The sequence below is a fragment of the Parasteatoda tepidariorum genome, chromosome 1 (assembly GCF_982258835.1).
Source record: "Parasteatoda tepidariorum strain Cologne lab strain chromosome 1, Ptep-v5.0, whole genome shotgun sequence".
Classification (NCBI taxonomy): domain Eukaryota; kingdom Metazoa; phylum Arthropoda; class Arachnida; order Araneae; family Theridiidae; genus Parasteatoda; species Parasteatoda tepidariorum.
Window position 1 is genome coordinate 120852256 of NC_141755.1, and position 20391 is coordinate 120872646.

At 25.2% G+C, this 20391-nt stretch overlaps 1 protein-coding gene and 1 long non-coding RNA gene across 5 annotated transcripts in view; one reads left to right on the forward strand and one right to left on the reverse strand.

The window, feature by feature from the left end:
• Positions 1–17583, reverse strand: part of LOC147816824 (uncharacterized) — a 70600-nt gene extending 53017 nt beyond the window's left edge. For 2 of the 4 annotated variants that reach the window (XM_087151574.1, XM_087151563.1), the window contains exons 1-4: positions 16744–17583; positions 15972–16093; positions 15702–15776; positions 9970–10135 (exon numbers count right to left, since the gene is read on the reverse strand). In XM_087151574.1, coding sequence (XP_087007700.1) covers positions 9970–10135; positions 15702–15776; positions 15972–16007 — 277 coding nt within the window. In that variant the 5' untranslated portion in view covers positions 16008–16093; positions 16744–17583. The remainder of the gene's footprint in view (positions 1–9969; positions 10136–15701; positions 15777–15971; positions 16094–16743) is intronic. The other 2 variants (XM_087151570.1, XM_087151560.1) reach the window with 1 other exon arrangement.
• On the forward strand, positions 1144–8531 carry LOC122272478 (uncharacterized). Its single transcript, XR_006227035.3, has 4 exons — positions 1144–1257; positions 4200–4240; positions 6058–6220; positions 8263–8531. It is a non-coding gene; the product is annotated as an uncharacterized LOC122272478 (long non-coding RNA).
• Positions 17584–20391: the final 2808 nt, after the last annotated feature.

Sequence of the window (20391 nt, forward strand, 5' to 3'; positions counted from 1 at the left end):
TTACGATTTAGTATTTTGAGTTATATATGTGTCAATATTTATTCCCTAATATGGCTTGGATAATAAATAATTTAAAATAAATGTCTACTTAACAAGATACCAAGATTATCCACTTTAGCCCTGAGAGCTAGTGTGTGCGAAAACAACATTAAAAAAAAATTTTTTTGGAAAAAAAAAATTTACATTTTTTTATGCTCAGATATTTAGTAACCAGAATTTAGTAATGCGTTCAAGTCATTGTTAAGAAAATACCTCATGAGTTAAAATTTTATTTAATAAGCGCTTTTGACAAATTTGCATTAAATGTCTATACTAGCTCCCTTTCATCTAACGTAATTAATTTATTCATAAATTATTTTATATTTTCTCTGTTTAAAATCTCTTATGAATAACGAAGAGTTTTTCAATTATTAAAATAATTATTAAATAAAATTTTTCAGTATGAGCTGGAAAAATATTTTTTTTAGAATGGGTGATTGAATTGCTACATGCTGGACATTTGGATATTATAATCTCACCTTGAACTTGCTATGCACCTTAAATTTTTCTTTTGCATAAATATGAATAAACCAATTACTCTTCTTTGATGCTAAAAATAATTCTGAACAAGTAAGCTTTTACTTATTGTTGGTTTTTATTAAAAATTTAATAAATTTGCTTGAGAAACAAGGTGTATCTGAAATTAATCATGGGCAATTTTCTTTATATGACCCAGATAATATTTCGGCTTTGCTAATATTGCATTATATATATATATATATATATATATATATATATATATATATATATATATATATATATATATATATATATATATATATATATATATATATATATAGAATACTTTTATCGCAAAAAGATAAATATTTTAGGTATTCAATAAAAACGAGAAAATGCTGTTTAAAATTTTTAAAATTCTTGAAAGCGACTAACAAAATTTTCCTCTAAAAATTTGGTTGCGGACTTACGAATTTATTCTAATGGATTTACTAATTTCATATCAAAAAGGAAAATATTTAAAAAAAATTTGAATTATGGGTTTAATGTTGGAAGGAATGTAAAAAGGTGTTCAAAATTAAAAGAAGAAGTAGACCCCTTAGAAGTAGACCCCTCCCCCTAAACGGGTTTTAAAACTGGCGGGGTCCATTTGTGAACTGGCGTTGTTCAGTCTCGGCAGTAGCAAAGGTATTTTAGAAGAAAGTGAGATGCCCTGAAAAATTTTCGTCAAGGAACTTCATGGAAGAACGTTTATTTCCGGTAAGTAATTTCAAATGCTTCTGAATCAAAAATTGTTTGAAATGTTAAAATTTCTAATATGTATGCTAATTAAAAAAATTATTTTTAAAATTATATATTTTCTTTACTATTTTACTTAAAAACGTTATAATTGTTTTAAAATATATTATGAGTTTAAATAATTCTGACTGAGAAATATTGTATACTTATATATGTAATGTTATGAGAATGTAATGTAATGAGTATGTAATACTTATATATGTAATGTTATGAGAATGTAATGTAATGAAATATGTAATGTTATAAGATATACTGTCATTCAATTAAAAGGAATTTCAATTAATTACATCAATAATTTCCAAAACATTGTTGAAATTAAGCGTTTGATTTCTTAATTGATTAACTTTTTTTTTATTCTCTCAAAATTGTATTGATAAACCGTTTTAAAAAAGATAACTATGAATAAGATAAGACAAACCATTTTTTTACAAAAAAATGAATGTCATTCAAATTTGAAACTAAAAAAGAAGCCTTACATTTTGAATTAAGACTTGTCTTCCTTTTATTTGATCATTTTTGATTACTTTACTTCTTAAAAATAATATTAGTCAGCCATTTTAAAATTTGAAATAATAAATTTGGTAATCAAAACTAAGCTTTTCCCCTTTAGAAGCTATTACATTATTATTGAAAGCAGATTAGATTGCTATTGCTGCAAAGCCACAAGACTCTAATGTTTGTAAATGTTTATAATGTACTATGTATATAAATGTAAAAATAGACAATACTGAAATACAATGTCTTAAATTTGCTTAAAATTAATTTAACATTCACTGTAGGTTACGGTACTAAGATAATATTGATGATTGTGATTGTAGCTATCATAAACAATTGTTTTTAAAAGGAAAATGCTCAGTTTGAAGTACAAATTTAATTCTTCATGTTTGAAATGATTTATTAAAATAATTTCATGAATCGAAATTTTTTTTAAAGAAAATGTTTATTTTAAGTGCCCAAATTCATTTTTTTCCTATTTAAAATGGCTTATCACTAAAATTTAATCAATCTGATAATTGGTTTAATTATCCAAATTAGTTTTTAAATTAATAGCGATGTACCACATAATATTAAAATATACAAAATTTAATTAATAGTAAAATATACAAAATTTAGGAAACGAAAGTCTATACTGAAAATTAAAGACAATACCTAAATTTAAGTAAATTATTTCATTTATTAAAATTGTTACTGGTTTATTTAAAATTTAAGTGCCTGTGAAATAATATCTCAAAGTATTATGGGTAATAATCTTATGACATTACATCTTTCAATAATGTAACTGTTCTGAAAAGGAAAAAACTTTTAACTGAACAAACATATTTTTTCATATTTAAAACAGCTTACCATTACAATTGTATAATAAAAATTGTAAAGTAAATAAGAATATTAAAGAAAAAAAAGTCTCAATTCTAAGTGAAAATAAGTTTAAAACAGAAAAAAAAACTTTAATATGTAATGGTACTATAATATTATCTTACAATAATACCTTTTCAGCAACCTATTTTTTTTTCAATAGGAAAAGGCTTAGTTTAAATGTCAAAATATAATTTTCTAATAGCAAAATGAAGCTTTCTAATCAGCATTGAAATTTTTAAAAGGTAAATAAATACAATTAATAAAATAGTAAGAGATTATAAGTCCTATTCGAAATGCAATGATTTATTTAAATTAGGTGTGGATATGACATTCATTTATATCTTAAAAAATGTTTTACCTTATCTTATTATGTTTAACCTTACTTAACCTTATGATGTCTTATGTCTTATTTTATGGTTAACTATTCAAAATAATTTATCAATTAAATTTTTAGAAGGTAAAAAAATTTTTGGAACACAGTTTTTAAAAAAAAAAAAAATTATGTTTAATATATAATACTTAATTGAGTAATGGACGAACTCTATGCATTAAAAATATAAAGTTTCCCTCACATTCTTGCTCATAAAAATTATTTCTAAATTTTTTTGGAAAATAATTAACACTAGATTGCCTAAGAAAGTCATTTTTACTGCTTTTACTTTCAATTAGAAAAACAATGATGTATATAGTGAGACTATTTCTTAGAGTTTTGTACAACATGTAATTTTTTTATTGTTAATATCTATTAATAACTTGTTATATAACTGTAAATAAAATAAAAATTATTAAAAATTAATTTTAAATAAATTTCTTTATTTATTCTTTTACCATCCAGCCATTTTGACTGCTTTTGGGCAATATAGATATATACTAAGTTTCAGTCTTTCTAGTGTTAAATTTACTAATTATGAATAATAGAACTATTTTAAATAAATAAGCGATTAAATTTTTTGTTTGAGTTTGCATTTAACTTTATCACAAAAATTAGTTAGCTTTTAAATATGAGAAGAAGTTTGTTTAAAATTCTTAGTTTTTTAGAAAATAAATTTTTTTTTAAAATTTAAGTCTTAGCTCTTAAAATAAATAATTGATAGCGTCGTCTTTAGAGCACTATGACTGCAACATGAGGTTATCTCTTGTAGAGATGGGAAAAAAGAGCGCTCTAAATAAGAGTCACTTACAAATAATTTCAATACATTTAAATCTACTTATTTGTTAAGATTTTTTTAGTTGGTAATTTTTTCGGTTTTCCCTCTTTGACCTTATTACAGAGGTTTGTGGTAGATTTTGATGGTCACGTTTAAAAGTTTTCTTTATTGTAAAGTCTATAGAAATAATTCCGTGCCTTCCAAAAGTGATAGTAAATAAAAGTGGTCGCTACACAGAGGTGGTCTTTCCCGGTGGTTTTGCTGTATTTAAAAAATTAATTATTTAGTTAAATTTATTTAATTTATCCTTTGACTATTAGATTTTTTGCTATATTTATTAATGCAACTTATTTGATAGATAAAATATAAAACTTGAATTTCTTTCATGTCCATTTGTAGGTATATTGAAGGCAACACAGTATGGAATTTTTAAACACCGTGTAAGTAACTGATTATAATATTCGTTACAACATTTTCTGTACTTCATTTTTATTTATTTATTTATTTTAAGATTTACCAATATTTATCTTAACTTTTACCAACTTTACCTTTCAAAATTAAAGTTAATGATTTCATATATAAGGTGTATAATTAGTCGTATGATTAGTTTTGGACAAGTGACTTGTTTTAGTAAATGTTAAGAAAATGTAGTTTTGTATACGTTGTTTTAATGCTTACATCGTAAATTAGAAGAATGCTCTTTTTGTACTCTTAAGAGTCTTTAAAAAAGGATTTATAAAAAAAATAATAAAAGGAAACCTGAAAATGTTCCCCTATAAAAAAACTTGAAAATTACCATTACGCAAAAATTCTATATTATCAAAAGTATAAAATAAAACGAAAAAAACTGCTATATCTCCTAAATATTGATATTTCTTACAAATTTTCAGTAATAAATTATTTTCCTACTTAGCTTTCGCCTCATGAAGGGAAATAGTTCATTGTTGTTTGTTCACTATTGCCGAATTCTTTATTTATATATATATATATATATATATATAAGTTCAAAATGAAGAATAAAACAAAGAAAAATTATAGACATATGAAAAAAAGGGGGGTGGGAAATAATAAGTAAAAAAATAACAAACAACATATTATTTAAAAAAAAATAATAAAAAAAATGTGAAATTTTAATTAAAAAACCGGAAAAAAAGATATAATCTTTTCTTCAGCCCACACGATTATATCCGCAAAACAGAGTGCTTTCTGATATTGTATCAATAAAGCCAAAGCAAAATATATTAATACAATAGTGTGAGGAGCACTCAAAAAATTTTTTATAAAACAACAACATTATTGATACAATATCAGAAAGCACTCTGTTTTGCGGATATAATCGTGTGGGCTGAAGAAAAGATTATATCTTTTTTTCCGGTTTTTTAATTAAAATTTCAATTTTTTTTTTTTTTTTTTTTAAATAATATGTTGTTTGTTATTTTTTTACTTATTATTTCCCATCCCCCTTTTTTTCATATGTCTATAATTTTTCTTTGTTTTATTCTTCATTTTGAACTTATCTAATGAGTGCTGTTTACTTGCAGCTTAAGCGCAATAAATGATACTTATTGTTTTTCTTAACTTTCTTAGTGTTTTCTTGTATTTTTTTATTTATATATATATATATATATATATATATATATATATATATATATATATATATATATATATATATATATTTTAAATTAATTAATTCATTTATTTTTACTCATTTCATTTAGAAACTAATCAGATTTTTCATCTTTTTCAGTCTTAGTAATTTTTTTTAACTAAGATGATTGAAGCATTACTTTTAATTTCGAAGTGTTACATTTACTTAAATTTGTAATGAGCTTTAAATTAAAATAATATATATATATATTGTCAATTCAGAAAGAATTTCTAAAGCAATCTGATTTTTGTGTGTGGTTGTGTGTAAAGTAGACAGAGTAAGAACTTATTCACATTATTTTCAAATATTTGACTAAAAGTTTGAGGATGCTTCAGGATTGTATTATCTGAATTAAAAAATAGCAAATTTAAAAATTATTTTAGCTACTACTGGGGGGGGGGGGGGTAGAATTTGACTGGATTCATTGTTTTTCTTTGTAAAAGTCAACAATGAACAGGGATAGCACAATTGCTTGTAGCTATATTGACACCAAATAATGAGGTCTGATATTCTAAAATTGTTTTACTGTTTTCTTTGTTTAATGAAATTATTTTAGTAAGTTTAGTTTACTATTATTAAAATTAGTAAGTTCCACAATGTCAATTTCAGATATAAGGATTGGAGGACTAGATATTGGAGGGTTCAGATATTGGAGGACTTTGTTCGCCAAGGATTCAACAAATGACTGTCGCAACCTCTTATACAGGAAATTGGAAAACTCATCCCCATGACAAAATCAATCCAAGAATATCTAACGATCATACAATTGCAGGTAATACTTTATGTTATAAATTTTACAGATGTAGAGCATGTTATGTTATAAATTTAAGTTGTTAAGCTCAGCAAACATTCTATTTTACCTTACCCATTATCTTAACATTTTTCTATAATTAGATTAAAAAATTTATATTTTTTAGTTTCAAGCCCTTAATTTGGAGAAATCTAATAAAATCTCGTTGTTTGAAAAGTTTTTAAATAAGGTGGCTGTCATAAAATAATTTGCAAATGGAAATATATACCAATATGAAAGTTGAGTGAAAAAGAGTTTTTGTGATTTAGTTTTTTAATTTCTAAAATATTACTCGAATGCATGTTACCATTATGCATGCTCATAAAAAAGTTTATTAACTATTTAATGAAGTTATATGTCCACTCTAGAGCCCAAATAATAAGGTAAAATAGTGATTATAAATTGAAATTGAAGCTTTTCTTCAAATCTAAAGCATTTTTAAACTTTGGCTTATTTACTATACTTCAAAAAAAAGAAGAAAAAAAATCATGTTTATGGCAGCGCCATCTCGTAGACAGATATTGCAAACATTTAAATATTTGAGTGAAAGAGATCTGATGGGCTTTTTTCACACTAAGAACTTACCGGGGGAAAGGATGAGCTCAGATGAAACTACTCAAAAGCCATGTAAGAGCCCTGTGGCGTTTTTTTCTTTTTTTTTAATATTGAGTTGGTTAGATTGATGTTTTTTTCTTCCCTGGTAATCTAGTAAACAAACTATTGAGTTTGTCTTTGAAAGATAACAAAACAAATCTCGAAAAAAATTTTTAATTCTTGATATGCGGTAGATACATCCATGTAATAACCAAATCGAAGTTTTAAAAAAATTTTGCTTTTCACTTAAAAAAAAAAAAAACTAACTTAAAATAAAATAATAGACAATAACTTTATCATAAAAAAAGCTTAAATCATAAAAATTTTAAAAACTTAACATAATTATATATAAATTTAAAATTAGCTATATTTAATACGGTAAAGTTTCTTCTATCACGGCTGGGGGCAAAATTTTAAATATCAATCTTAAGAGTTGTTCAAAAATTTAAATTCGTTGAGAGATTTAAAGAAAGAAATTTTCAGACTGGTTTATCATTAGGTATTGTTTTATTTTAAACTGGACAATCTGTTTTTCAAATATTCTAAAGGCAATATGAGTGATGTTTGCGTACTTATAGATCTATTCAAGTAAAAAAGTACTTCATTGAACTTTTTTTTACTATCTATCTATTCATTAAGTCAGATAAGCTTAATGATCAACATAAAGGTGGTAGCATATTTGAAGAAAGTCACTAAACTAATATTTCTGATGTTGTCTGAAAACTCGAGATTATTTTGTTTAATGTTAGGCTTTTAAAATCTGTTTTTATTATGGTAAATTTTGACTATCAGTCATTAGCAATGTAACTTTCAAAAATGTGTTTTGAAACTAATAAATACTAATTATGTAAAGTTGCCATTAAATACAACAAAAAAATAGTAAGTCAAATAAATTTTAAATTATTCTTTCAGTTTTATAAATTTGGTCAGTATCGGCATATGCCTTTCCGTTTTGTGAATGATTTCGTAGTGATGATTAACACCAATTTATAGATTATTTAAACTTTTTTTTTTATCTCGTAAGAAGGATATTCAAGTAGTTACACAATAAAAAGTCGAATTTTTAAATGCATTTCTAACATTAATTTTAATTGGTTTCGATGACAAATTAAAATGTTAGTTAGACTTGTTTTGAGCATGGTTCTTTTGTTTTAATTATAATAACTTTATATAATACCATACATAATATCTATACACTAACTTTAATAGCCTACCATTATCATACAAAATTACAATAAAAATTATTGTTTACATTTTTTCTGGAATAATTTTTAAATAGACATATTGTAGTTTATGGTTGGATTGGGTTCTCTTAATATTCAATAGGTATTGATTAATATTTTAAAGTGTAAATGATAATTTCTCTTATTTCTTTCACTGTTTATCTTATATAGAAAACATTAAACACTGAAACTGAAATTGATTTATAGGTGTTGTCCGAAGTAAATTCCCTGACGTCGCACAAGCATCAGTAGGAGATGCTGTTGAAAAGGTGGCTGAGATATGCTGGAGACAAAGAAGGTCGTAGAAAGAAAGGAAGAAAAATTCTGAAGAATATTTCTGAAGCTGGAATGATATAAATTTTATAATTCTACTATATTATTACTACTATTTCTAATACTATTGATAAAATAAATTTCTGAAAACATTTGTCAGCAAAAGCTTTTATATATTGTTAAAATAAATTTCCTGAAACATTTATTTGCTTATTTCCTTGTTAACTGATAATTATAAACACTAACATTAAATTAATATACATGCAAAAAGATATTAACCAGATAATTACACTGAAAATAATGTAAATTTTCCATTAACATGTAATCACCACCTAAAATTAAAAATTATTTGAGAAGAAACACAACCTAAAATAAAACTGTTTTTTATAATTTTAATTTTTTAGAATTCATATTAATCATTAAATGAAAACAAAAAAATTATATAACTAAACTATATACTTTACAATAACACAAAGGAATTTTTATTTAATTTATAACTATAATTTAAATTTTTTTTATTTTCGATTGTTTTTAAATAAGATTAGGAAAGTTAATACCTCGAATTTTTATAAACATAGTTGATACAAAAAATAATAAATTAAATATAAAGTTCTAATTTAAATTACAAAAAAAGAATATATAAAAAAATTAACTCTTTTATAATATTTTTGTTAGATGAATCAATCAAACTATAATTTACTATATTACAATCTTCTATCATAAAACACAAAAGGGTTAGTATGCTTATAAATATAAAAAAAGAAGGAGAGTTTGCTTTTATTTCTACTAAAATTTGATACTATAAGTTACATTTACTTAAATTTGATACTTTAAGTTACATTTTTAAAGAAATTTTTGTTGTTACATTCAATACAGCCCTTTTTCAAAGCAATTTGTTTTTGTTAAAATGTTTCCTATAAGTGCCCCAGAAAAGAAATAAATAAAAGTACTTTAAAAAAAAGTAAAAGTTTTAATTATAATTAAATAAAAATGCACCTTCATATATACTGGCTCTATCAGGCACTAAGGAAAAAAGTAACTATCAGAATAACATAGCTTCTACAACGAGAGTCCTAAGTAAAAAGTATTAACACTGAGAAAAGTTAAAGAAGAAAATATAACCATTAATGGAAATTTATTGGCTACTTGTTGGCGCAATATAAATTAATATCCTTCTTTCATGATGGGTCACTATCGGAAAGCTGAAAACAGCCGATATTGGTCCATTATGGAAATTTATTGGCTACTTGTTGGCGCAATATAAAATAATATCCTTTTTAATGATGGGTCATTATCGGCAAACTGAAACCAGCCGATATTGGTCCATTATAAACCAGCGTCATTTTAATATTGGGTCTCTATCGGGGAAATTTCAATGTTTCTGGACAACTGAAAACAGCCAATACAATTCCGATATGCACTTGCCAAAAATGGCCCGATAAAAATGTGTCAAATGGCCGACATCGACCCGACATCATTGACAGTATCGGCTCCAGCTGCCGGCCGGACTCTTTTTTGCCGCAGCCGATTCGGCCAACTATGTTGGGCCGATGACGGTGCTATCGGTCACTGTATATTGTCCCGTTATCCCGCCTTAAATGTTGTGTTTGCTGGGATGTATAAAAGAAAGAAACTTAATACCTGTCAAACCATTTTTGTCAGAATAGTCCAGTACAACTCCATTCGTTGCCATAATTTCAATGACGTCATTAGCATTGTTTGCAGCAGCCCATAAAATTGCATTCCTTCCACTGGCATCAGCAATGTAATAAATGAAAGATCTCGATAAAAATGTTTCCACAACTTTCTAACAAAATATACAAAACAATTCTTAAAAATTTCAGTATCTTCAAAAACAAGGTGTTGAAAAGAGATTTAACTTGAACTTTAAATGCATCGTAAATATTTAATAACTTTAAATACACTGAGGAAAATTCACAAAAATTAAAATTTCTCAGCTGTATCTACAACATGTTAATTCAAAGACAGTTGTTACACTTAAACTTTTAAAGTTAGTGAGAAGGAAACTTACCATAATTATACATCTGATTCATTGTAAATGTTTCTTTTAAATTTTTTTTATACACTAAATCATGAAAAACATTATTTTTAATTGTTATTACACTAAATTTTTATTTTTAAGAAGGGTGAAAATAATTAAAAATTATTATTTTAAGAAATAATACTTAAAGTTTTTTTTTCATTATGCCTACCATTTTTATTATCCATATACAAAGGACTCACTTAAGTCCATACTTACCCTCTAAACTTTTGCCTGGATGCAGCAAGTTATAAAAGCAGTGTCTAGGTATAATAAAGTGGTTATGCTCTACAAAACCAGAGCTTGTAATTAACATATTTAGCTTGTTTGACAAAATAACATATTTAGCTTTCTTAAGAGATTTGATTAGGGAAGCATATAATTTAGTTTTACTTGATCCATTATATTTATAATCCCATCAATAAATATGATTAGAAATATATAAATTTAAAAAATGATAAATTTAAAATATGATTGCCTAATTTGAATAAACATAAAATGATATGTATACCTGATTATGTTTTACTGAGTAACATGTATAGCTGCCAACATGAATAGGAAAAAAATCCAGTAGATTTCATCAAATTAAATAAATTTCGAGATAATGTACTAATATTTTATACATATGGAATTTTAGAAGTTTTTATAGTCATCAAAATAGAAAAACTGCTATGTTTTGCAGTTATGATTGACATTAAATGAACTTCATTGAAACTAATTATTATAAGTGAGGCTCGCATCCATATTTATTAGTAATATTTATTTAAATATTTAAGCAAGTAATAATCTGTGCAAAATTTTTATTTTCATAGGGAACTTACTCAATTTTAGGAATTTTCTAAAATGTATAAAAACCATCAGAATTTTTATTAAACCAGTAGACCAGGGGAGACTTGCAAAATCGAGTAATCTCCTGGAAAATCCAGTAGAGTTGGAAACTATGAATATGGTAGGTAATTGTTGTAACTCTAAAAAAATTAATTTAATAATGTTTAAAACTAAAATAATCTGTAAAATGTTTACAAAAATAAGGGTTAAGTTTTAAATTCTTTATTGGTCCCTAATTACATATCTTCGTTTTTTAAAACAGAGAAAAATATTTTTTTAAAACAGACATTCATTAACATACAAATAAAACACGCAAATTGAAAATTTATTTTTCTTCAGAAAAAGTAATAATTTATTTTAAAACTAGAACTCTACTTTGCATTAATTTAAGTAAGAATTTCATCTAGAGAAATATAATTGCTCTTTTTGACAAATTTCAAATATATTTCTGTACTGAGAAAGTTTTAATTTAAAATACAAGTTCAAAAATCCAAACAGGGTTAAATATGTTTAAAAAATATAACCATATCAAATTATGAGGAAAACTTAGCATTTATATTATATATTTACTACTTGGCATTTATACCATCATCATACTATACTATATATAAGGCATTCATAATTAATATTGGCATTTATACCAAAAATACTATATCTAAGTATGAGGGGGGGGAATTGAGTTAATTGTAAAAAAATAGCTTAATAAATAAAAAAAAACTACATAAATTATAAAAATAATACCAAATGCAAGAGCAAAAATTTAAGAATTTCTAAACTTTAGTTAATTAAAATAATGAGGGAAATAGAAGATGAAATAAGTAAAGAACTTATAAATGAACAAAGAAATAAGTTTCAAAAATGCCATCATGCTGATAATGAGAAAAACAGATATTTTGAATTCAGTTAAAATGTTTTAGCCTTATATAGATATAAGAAAATCACAGCTACACAAATGACAAAAATAACCCTCAGAACCCAAAATGGCATTCAGCATTTCTTAGTTTTAATTATTATGTAAATTTATGGAGAAAAAATATGCTAAAGTAAGCAAGTAATATATCTATGAACATTGTGAATATGTAGAAATACAATAAATAAAATGTAAATGAATTTTTAATTATATTATGAAAAGCATAATTATGAAAAGCAGCATAAGGTAAAGGAGTTGCACCAGAGTCATCAGCACTAGTGTGAAGGCTCTTTTTCAATAAAATATCAGCCTTATCAGCAAAGCCTAATGCACAAAAATATGCATCATCAACTATAATGACATAAAAAGATATTGCCAAATAATAATGCTTAAGACTTAACTAGTTAGTGAAAACTTGACATAGAAAAATTTATCTATCCAAAGTTGATCAAGATTTGGCAAAATGATTTTTGAAAAAAATCAGTTATCAATCAAAGTCCTGTAATCACATTGCTTAATATCAAATAAAAACCATTTTTTAAGTAAAATGCTTAGATTTCTAACTAAAATGGATAAGACTATTATACGATTATTACAAACTAATCCTTGATTGAAAACAACCATAGTTATTTTTATTCAAGCTCAACATCTTCATGAATTTATATATGCAAAGACTTACAATTTGTTAGTTAGATTTCAAATCAAGAAAAAATTATTTAAAATCAGAAAATATAAAAAATAAACTCTTCCAATTTTCACATGACAGAGCAAATCAATCTTCCTTATTTACATATTTACATGGATGTAACTGAAATATGTATAAGTATTAAACAGCAAATTATTACATATATATATATAATCAACAAACTGCAAAAAACTTTTTTTAAACTTGAATTTAACTTCTTGCCTCTGGAATATATTTGGGAAAAATGCGCCAAAAAAGAAAAAAATGTCTCTTTAATTTTGCTTCCTAATATCATCAACATGTTAGAAATAGATCATTTTTTTATAAAAACAAAATTTTAAGTGAATTCTACCATGTTCAATATTTTCACATGAATGGGAAATGTTAATGTACAGTAATTTTTTTCAAATTACAGCAAAATAAATCGAATGCCATAAATTTCAAGATAAATATAATAAACTAATAGAAAAATATTATTTTTTATATCAACTGTCATGAATTCCATCCAAGAGAAGAACAGCAGAATTTGAAAAAAAATCTGACAAATGGCTGAAAACAACAGAATCTTTCTCAGGAAAATTCAAAAACAAGTATCACCATCCAATGGAAAAATGGTAAATTACATATTATGCATTGGAATTGAAACACCGATTTTTCTCTTGCACGAACTCAGGCCAGCATTCTAAAATTGGCGCATTTGCCTTACCCGAACAGAGTTCAGGCATTACAGGCAAAGGGTTAAGTTATCAAGTGAATATTTTAGATTTAAATAAAAATTATTTATAAATGTTTTTGTATAAAAACATTTATAAGATTAATATTATTGATCATATAAAGATGTGTAGACATTTAAACAAATTAAGAAAACACTAATAAATTCACATTACAATTACTGAATGGCCTATGTTAAATTTTTATTAAAATCTGTAATTTGGTCAATATTTCTTTAATAAAAAAAAATTCATTATTTTTGAAATGAAAATGCAACAAGTATTGAAACTAAACATTTTTGTTAAAAGTAAAATGTTCCTACATTCATCCTATTTTATAATTCAAAAATTATTAAATGTTTAAATTCAATTATTTTTTTATATAAAATGGACAAAAATATAAATTGCATAATTTAGAATTGAAAAATCTGTAACATAAGGTTTCTTTCTGTATTTGCTAAATGTTAAAAGATTAGAAGCTCCTCAATTCATTCTTTTTTTAAGATCTTGCCATTAAAAGATATTCAGGTTTTTTTTCTTTCCATAAAACAATTTAAGAGTGCAGCAAATTTCCATGAAGAATGTGGTAAAGTCATGATACAATAAAAAGTCTCAAATTTTTTACTTCATTATATAGGGCAGTTAATCAGGCATCTCAACTCTCATAATTAAAAAGAAAATCTCAATTAGTCCTTATTAAATCAAATTATTCAAAGGGAGACTAAAATTTCAAAGTGCTGCTTGTTGACTGCTCTACGAGTGCAAGAATCCAGCACAGTATAAGCGCATGCAGATCCACGAGTCATTGAAATGATTGGTGCTTCTACACGATAAGTATAATGGTACACAAGAACAGACTATGGCTCAATGAGTTGTGAAAATCATTAGTAAAACATTGTGAAAACCACGCTTTTTGTTACCTGTAGTGACAATCAATGTGGCAAAGAAAAAATTTAACTTAGGAAAAGAAAAAATTAAGCAATTTTTACAAACACCCAATCTAAAAAGCATCTTTAAGTACTTTTTAAAAACGTTCTGTCCCCTGTCTTTATTCATCGATCAATATGCCCATTGAAATTCTTCTTTATGTTCGTAGAAAAAACAAAAAAATTCAAAACAAAAAGAGCTTTGGACAATTAAGGTTTTGAAGTAGAACTGGTCAAATGCCTGCATTAGGTAAAAGCAAGAATGTAATTTGATACAATAGAAATGAGATTAATAAGAAAAAGACTTTTGTTCATACATATTTAAAGTTTGGTTATAATTTTGCTTACATACATCTGCTGACGAGATTTTTTTCATGTTGGATATTCCCATGCTTCAAAGAATGCATAATACCTTCTTTTCGTGTTCCCTTTGTGATTTATTGTGTTTTTGAAACAACATAAATTGCGTATTTGGAAATTTTATAAAGCTTAAGCTGAATTACTGGACAAGTGAATTTTGTAATTTTAGTAATTAGTTATAGGATGCACTCTATTCAATGAGGAAAACAAAAAGTCCAACTAAACACGTTAATTGATATATAGGTAAAAAACGAAAATTGTGGTTGCTTCTTTGGAGAGACAAAACTGATTTTTGAAGACAAATTTAGCACCAAATTGGGTTAAAGCTACACTTTTTGCTCAATGAACAAAGTTCATTGAGCAATGGTCATTAGTTCATTGAACATTAGAAGCTTTGGAACAGCTGAGAGCAATTTTGAAGAAATATATATATATTTTTTCATTTTTGAGCAGAAAGAGCCAAAATTTTGTTTTAAAGTATTTTGAGCAGCTGTTCCAATTCAAAAAAGAAAACTTACACGAAAAAGTACTATGCAAATGCTGTTATAATATACATGCTGCTGTGCTAGAGATTTTTTGCTACTGGTATGAAGGTAAGTGAGCTATTGTAGAGTCCCTTACTAAAGACATATAAGTCATACTACAAATGTGCCTAATCATCATAAAAAAAATTTCCTGTGTTTATTTGTGCAACTTAGATTAGTTTAAAAGTTTTCTTTGAACTGTGTCCCCTCACAGTACAAAAACAAATTACACCATATAAAATTCTTTTAACATTGTTAACAATTGTTTGACATGAGTTTTAATTATTAAAATGTAAATTGAGCAACAAACGCAATGCATGAAAACAATAATAGTAAATAACTCACAAGACGGAAATACAGTTTAAATTCATTTTTAAATCAATTTTTACCTTTCTTAGCAGCTCAATGTAGAGGTGTGCAAATACATTATCTAATATATCTGTGTTGCATGTTTCCTTTGAAACCTAAAAAGGGAAAAAATTGAAAGAAATTTAAAAATAACAGTCAACTATATATTGGCAATTGGTTCAAAGAAAATATGAAACTATTGTCAACTTAGTAAACTAATAAATTAAAACAACAACTTTTCTCAGAAAAATTCTTATGAATTGTTAGAAATTACAGAAGAGGATCACATTTTTCAAAAAAATTAGACATACTTTTTTGCTAATACTCCTAAAAGAACAGCTAAGCATGAATCTTTAAAGCTTGTTTTTGTTGTTTGCAATAATGGATACAATGTGAGAATAGCACAGTTTTGTGTGGCAAACAATATTAATATCTAAAATATCATCAGAAAGTTGTGATTAAAACTTTATTTAAATTAATTTCTATCAGCAATTTTTATAAATAATTCAGGGCAATATCTTTTTGTCTCTGTTTCAGTGTTGTTGATTAATTTCCTAATTTAATACTCTATAATTAAATAATAAATTTTCTATCAGATATTAAAAAATTTAGATGTTGTTATTCCAATACGGAAATTATAAAGAATTTTTTTATTACTTTTCTGTTTCTGTATTTTAATTTAATCTAATCTTCTTAATAAAAAAAAATCTAAAGTTTTTGTTGACATCACATATCTAGGGGTCTGTCCAGGCCTAATTTACTACCTCTTAGCGGTACCTTCACAAATTCAACTTCAGAAAAAATGGTAGTTTCACGCAATACTTTTTCTTAATTGTATTTTTGTATCCCGTGAGAAACGATAAATCCATATTTTCATCACATTTTTGTGTTAATTTTTCAACATAATTTTTACGAATTATGTCTAAATTTTTACAAAATAGGTATCTCACAGAAAAACCTAGACAGATTTCTGATATCAGTCTATATTAGTAGCTCCTGGACAGGTATTATTCACAATCTGTACAAAAAATTAAAGATAAAAAACAGCCTTAATTTAAATTTTTTTAAATGTTTTAAAATTACCAGAAAGCGAACTATTCAATGTTTCCAGCACCTACAGCAAGATGTAATGCTGATCTACCCTCATAATCTTACCAATTTATAAGACTTTCTTCCTTCTAAATTAATTCATAAAGCAAATATGTAGTTTTAGAAGAACACAGGAGAAAGTAAACATCAACAAAAATAAATAAGACTCTCTCATAATTTTGCCAATTTATAAGATTTGCTTATTTCTCCTAAAGAAAAAATATGTACTTTTTTTTAAAAAAATAGATCAAAGTGAAGTAAGTATTTTTTAAAGTTGTTCATAAAGTCATTAGATATTTTTAAATGAACACAGAACAAAGTGAACATATACAGAAATTAACAGAATTCTCAAAATAAATAAAAATATCTCCTCAGAATCTTGCCAATTTATCGACTGCCGCCTTTCTCCTAAATTAATTAAATTAATACATATTTTTTTAAATGAACATAGAACAAAGAGAATGCTTGGAAAAAAAACTGAATTTGCTAAATTAATAGAATTGTCTCTCAATCTTGCCAACATAGATACATATATGAATATAGGTTATAGTTTTATATATATATATATATATATATATATATGAATATAGGTTATAGGAAGTTAAAAGGCACATAAAAGGGAATATATATCTTTTAAACACAAGGAAGTGAAAAAAGAATCTCAAAATAGATTTTTTTTTTCTGCTTCATAATAATTATTAATCACAAACTTTAAGAAAAGTGAGACGGGAACAGTAGGCCTTGGCCCTCCAGGGGCTGTCATGTCACTAAGTTCAGTTTAATCATTATTTATAAGAAATCCCCCCTTTCTTAAATTTATTCATGAAGTGAAAAAAATATCTATTTTTTAAGAAAACACTAAATATAAAAAATATAAATAAAGTTAATAAAATATAAAATAAAGTTAATAAAATATAAAAAATAGTAAAACTCACCATCATTGAAAACCTTTTAGAAAAAATGGCAAAACAAGTGTACTGTTAACACAGTAAGACACATATTATATGCACTATGTGTATTTGACTGATGGTATTCAAAAAAAGTTTTAAAGTTAAAAAACTTATAAGAAGAAAAAGTTTAATATTAATCAAACAATTATGGTTCTTTTAAAGATTTAAAATTTTTAAACTTGGCATTTTCAAGCATTTGACATTGGCACTCCATAGCACCATCTGTTGAAAAAAATTTGAAATTAAAACTTGATGGAAAATTCTTTATCTTGTTACATGCTTTTACTGTAAGAATATTTTTCTTAATGTTAATCATTGTGAGAATGGTTAACCTACTTCAGGACATGCTCTGCATATACCACTAGAGATATTTTATTTTATATTTTGTATACTAGAAAAAGTATTACACCTGATTCCAATTGAAATGTAGTTAAATCTAATTGCCATTTTCAGGATCTAGTTTTATGTCATTGTCATAAAATTTGTAGTGCTTTTATACAAGTATAGCTTTATGCTTATTCAAGAATTGCTCTTTGTGATTATTCTGTAAAAATGTTTAAGCGTAAAATCGCATTTCAACAATAATTTATACAGATAAATGTTGTTAAAAATGCTAAAGAAATTAGCATCTTCTAATGTAATCAGTTTTTTTTTGTTCTTTGTTTCGTTTACAAGTGATTCTATACAGTAACACTTTACAAAAGCAAGATTTTATCAAACATCTATGAGATTTATCCAAGATTTCTTTTTATTTCCCAATATATATGTGGTGTAGACTATATTTTTGTCCTAAAAATAAACTACTCATGAAGACAGAGATAAAAATTTAAGGGAAACAAATTAAGAAAATAAAAAACTTAATGAATTGTTCTCCACAACAACACATACAGCAAGTATTTATAAAAATAGTTTTCTTAATAATGGAATTTTAAATCAGAAGATTTATATGTAAATATCCTGCATATTTGAACTTTGTGATACAAAACTTTGTGTATACAAAAGTGCAACTAGTCATTTTTAGGTAGCTGGAAAAAAAGGAAATTAATAAGTTGGGAACCACTGAAACTGGTTTCTAGCATTCTAGGACACAATCTTAATGGTTCGAGGAAGTGACATCAAATATGCTAACTAATTAGTACAGACCATATTTTAAGTTATGAAATCAGACACAGAAATGTACTTTCTCTAAATAAACATATCTTTTTGATTTCTGATCCTTAAAATACAGGGAATAGCTGCAATCTAGAAAACACGATCCCCATAGTTTGGTGAAGAGAGTGGTCCAAAATTTGGACCCCTAAATTTGAATTTTACTTTTTGTGTATTTCACCTATCTTGAGAAATTCCAAAGCAAATTGAAAATAACTTTTAATCAATATTTCAAAAAAAATTCTTATTTTAATTAATATTAGTTGAAAAAATTTTGAATTGTAAGATATGCATAAGATATTGTAAGATATTATTTACATCAGCTTATAGAATGTAATTTTACATTACAAAATTTCAGCAAAATTGGTAGAATAGTTCACGAAAACAGAATTTTAAACATCTGGCTTTTTTTAAATTCACTTATTAATCTATTTTGATCAAACTATTAAATCAACTATTAAATCAATTTTGATCAAATTTTGTAATCTACCATATAAATGTACAGTCTTTAAAATGATTCAAAAAATTGTAAATCTTACAATTCAAGATTTTTTCAACCATTATTAAATGAATTAATAAATCTTTATTGAAAGTTATCTTTTGCATGGAATTATCTTTGGATAAATGAATTTTATAATTGTATGCAAAAAATTTTCAATTAGCTTAAAAAGTTCAATATATAGCAAAATACGTAGAAAGTAAAATTAACACAGGGATCCAACTTTACCACTTTTTTGATATAACTATTGGGATCATATTTCCCAGATTGTGGCTACCCCCTATATTTAGGGGAGCCAGAAATCCGAATCAGTTAAACAAAATAATATATTTTTTATTTAGAGAAAGTACTTTTTCGCATATGATTTCGTAACTTAATATATCGTTTGCACTTATGAATTAGTATATTTAAGGTCACCTCCTCGAACGATTAAGAATGAGTCCCACAACATGAAAATCTGGTCATTAGATAAAAATTATTCAGGGTGGTCCGTTTCACGCACTGTACATTTACTAGGATACTGTGCATGCCTACAAACACGTAAGATAGTCCTTAATTAATATTAAAAGTACAATACAACACAAAATGTTGTATCTCATACTACCAACAATTCAATTCCAAGACTACAAGTAGAAATGAATTTGTATGAGCCATATTTCTCCCACTATAAAGGGAATAAAAGGTAAAACTGTTTTACTGTGTTATTAAAGACTGTTTTATTAAAAAAAAATTATAACTTTCATATTTAAATGAGATCATAAATAATTCCCAAAATAAAGAATAACTGAAATAAATACACAATCGAAATAAAAAAAAACATCAAACAAGGAAATAATTAAGTAAACTAAAAATCCTTAAAGTTAACAATAAGTCAAATAATGTATTCTCATTCATAATATAAAATGCAAATGGCATGCATTAGAAATTCTACAAAACCTAAAAAAGGGAGAAAAATAAAAAGTTAATAAAATATACTTGCTATTTGGTATTATTTCACTAACCACAGCATAGTTCTCATTGTTCTGTTGCACATAATTCAGCTAA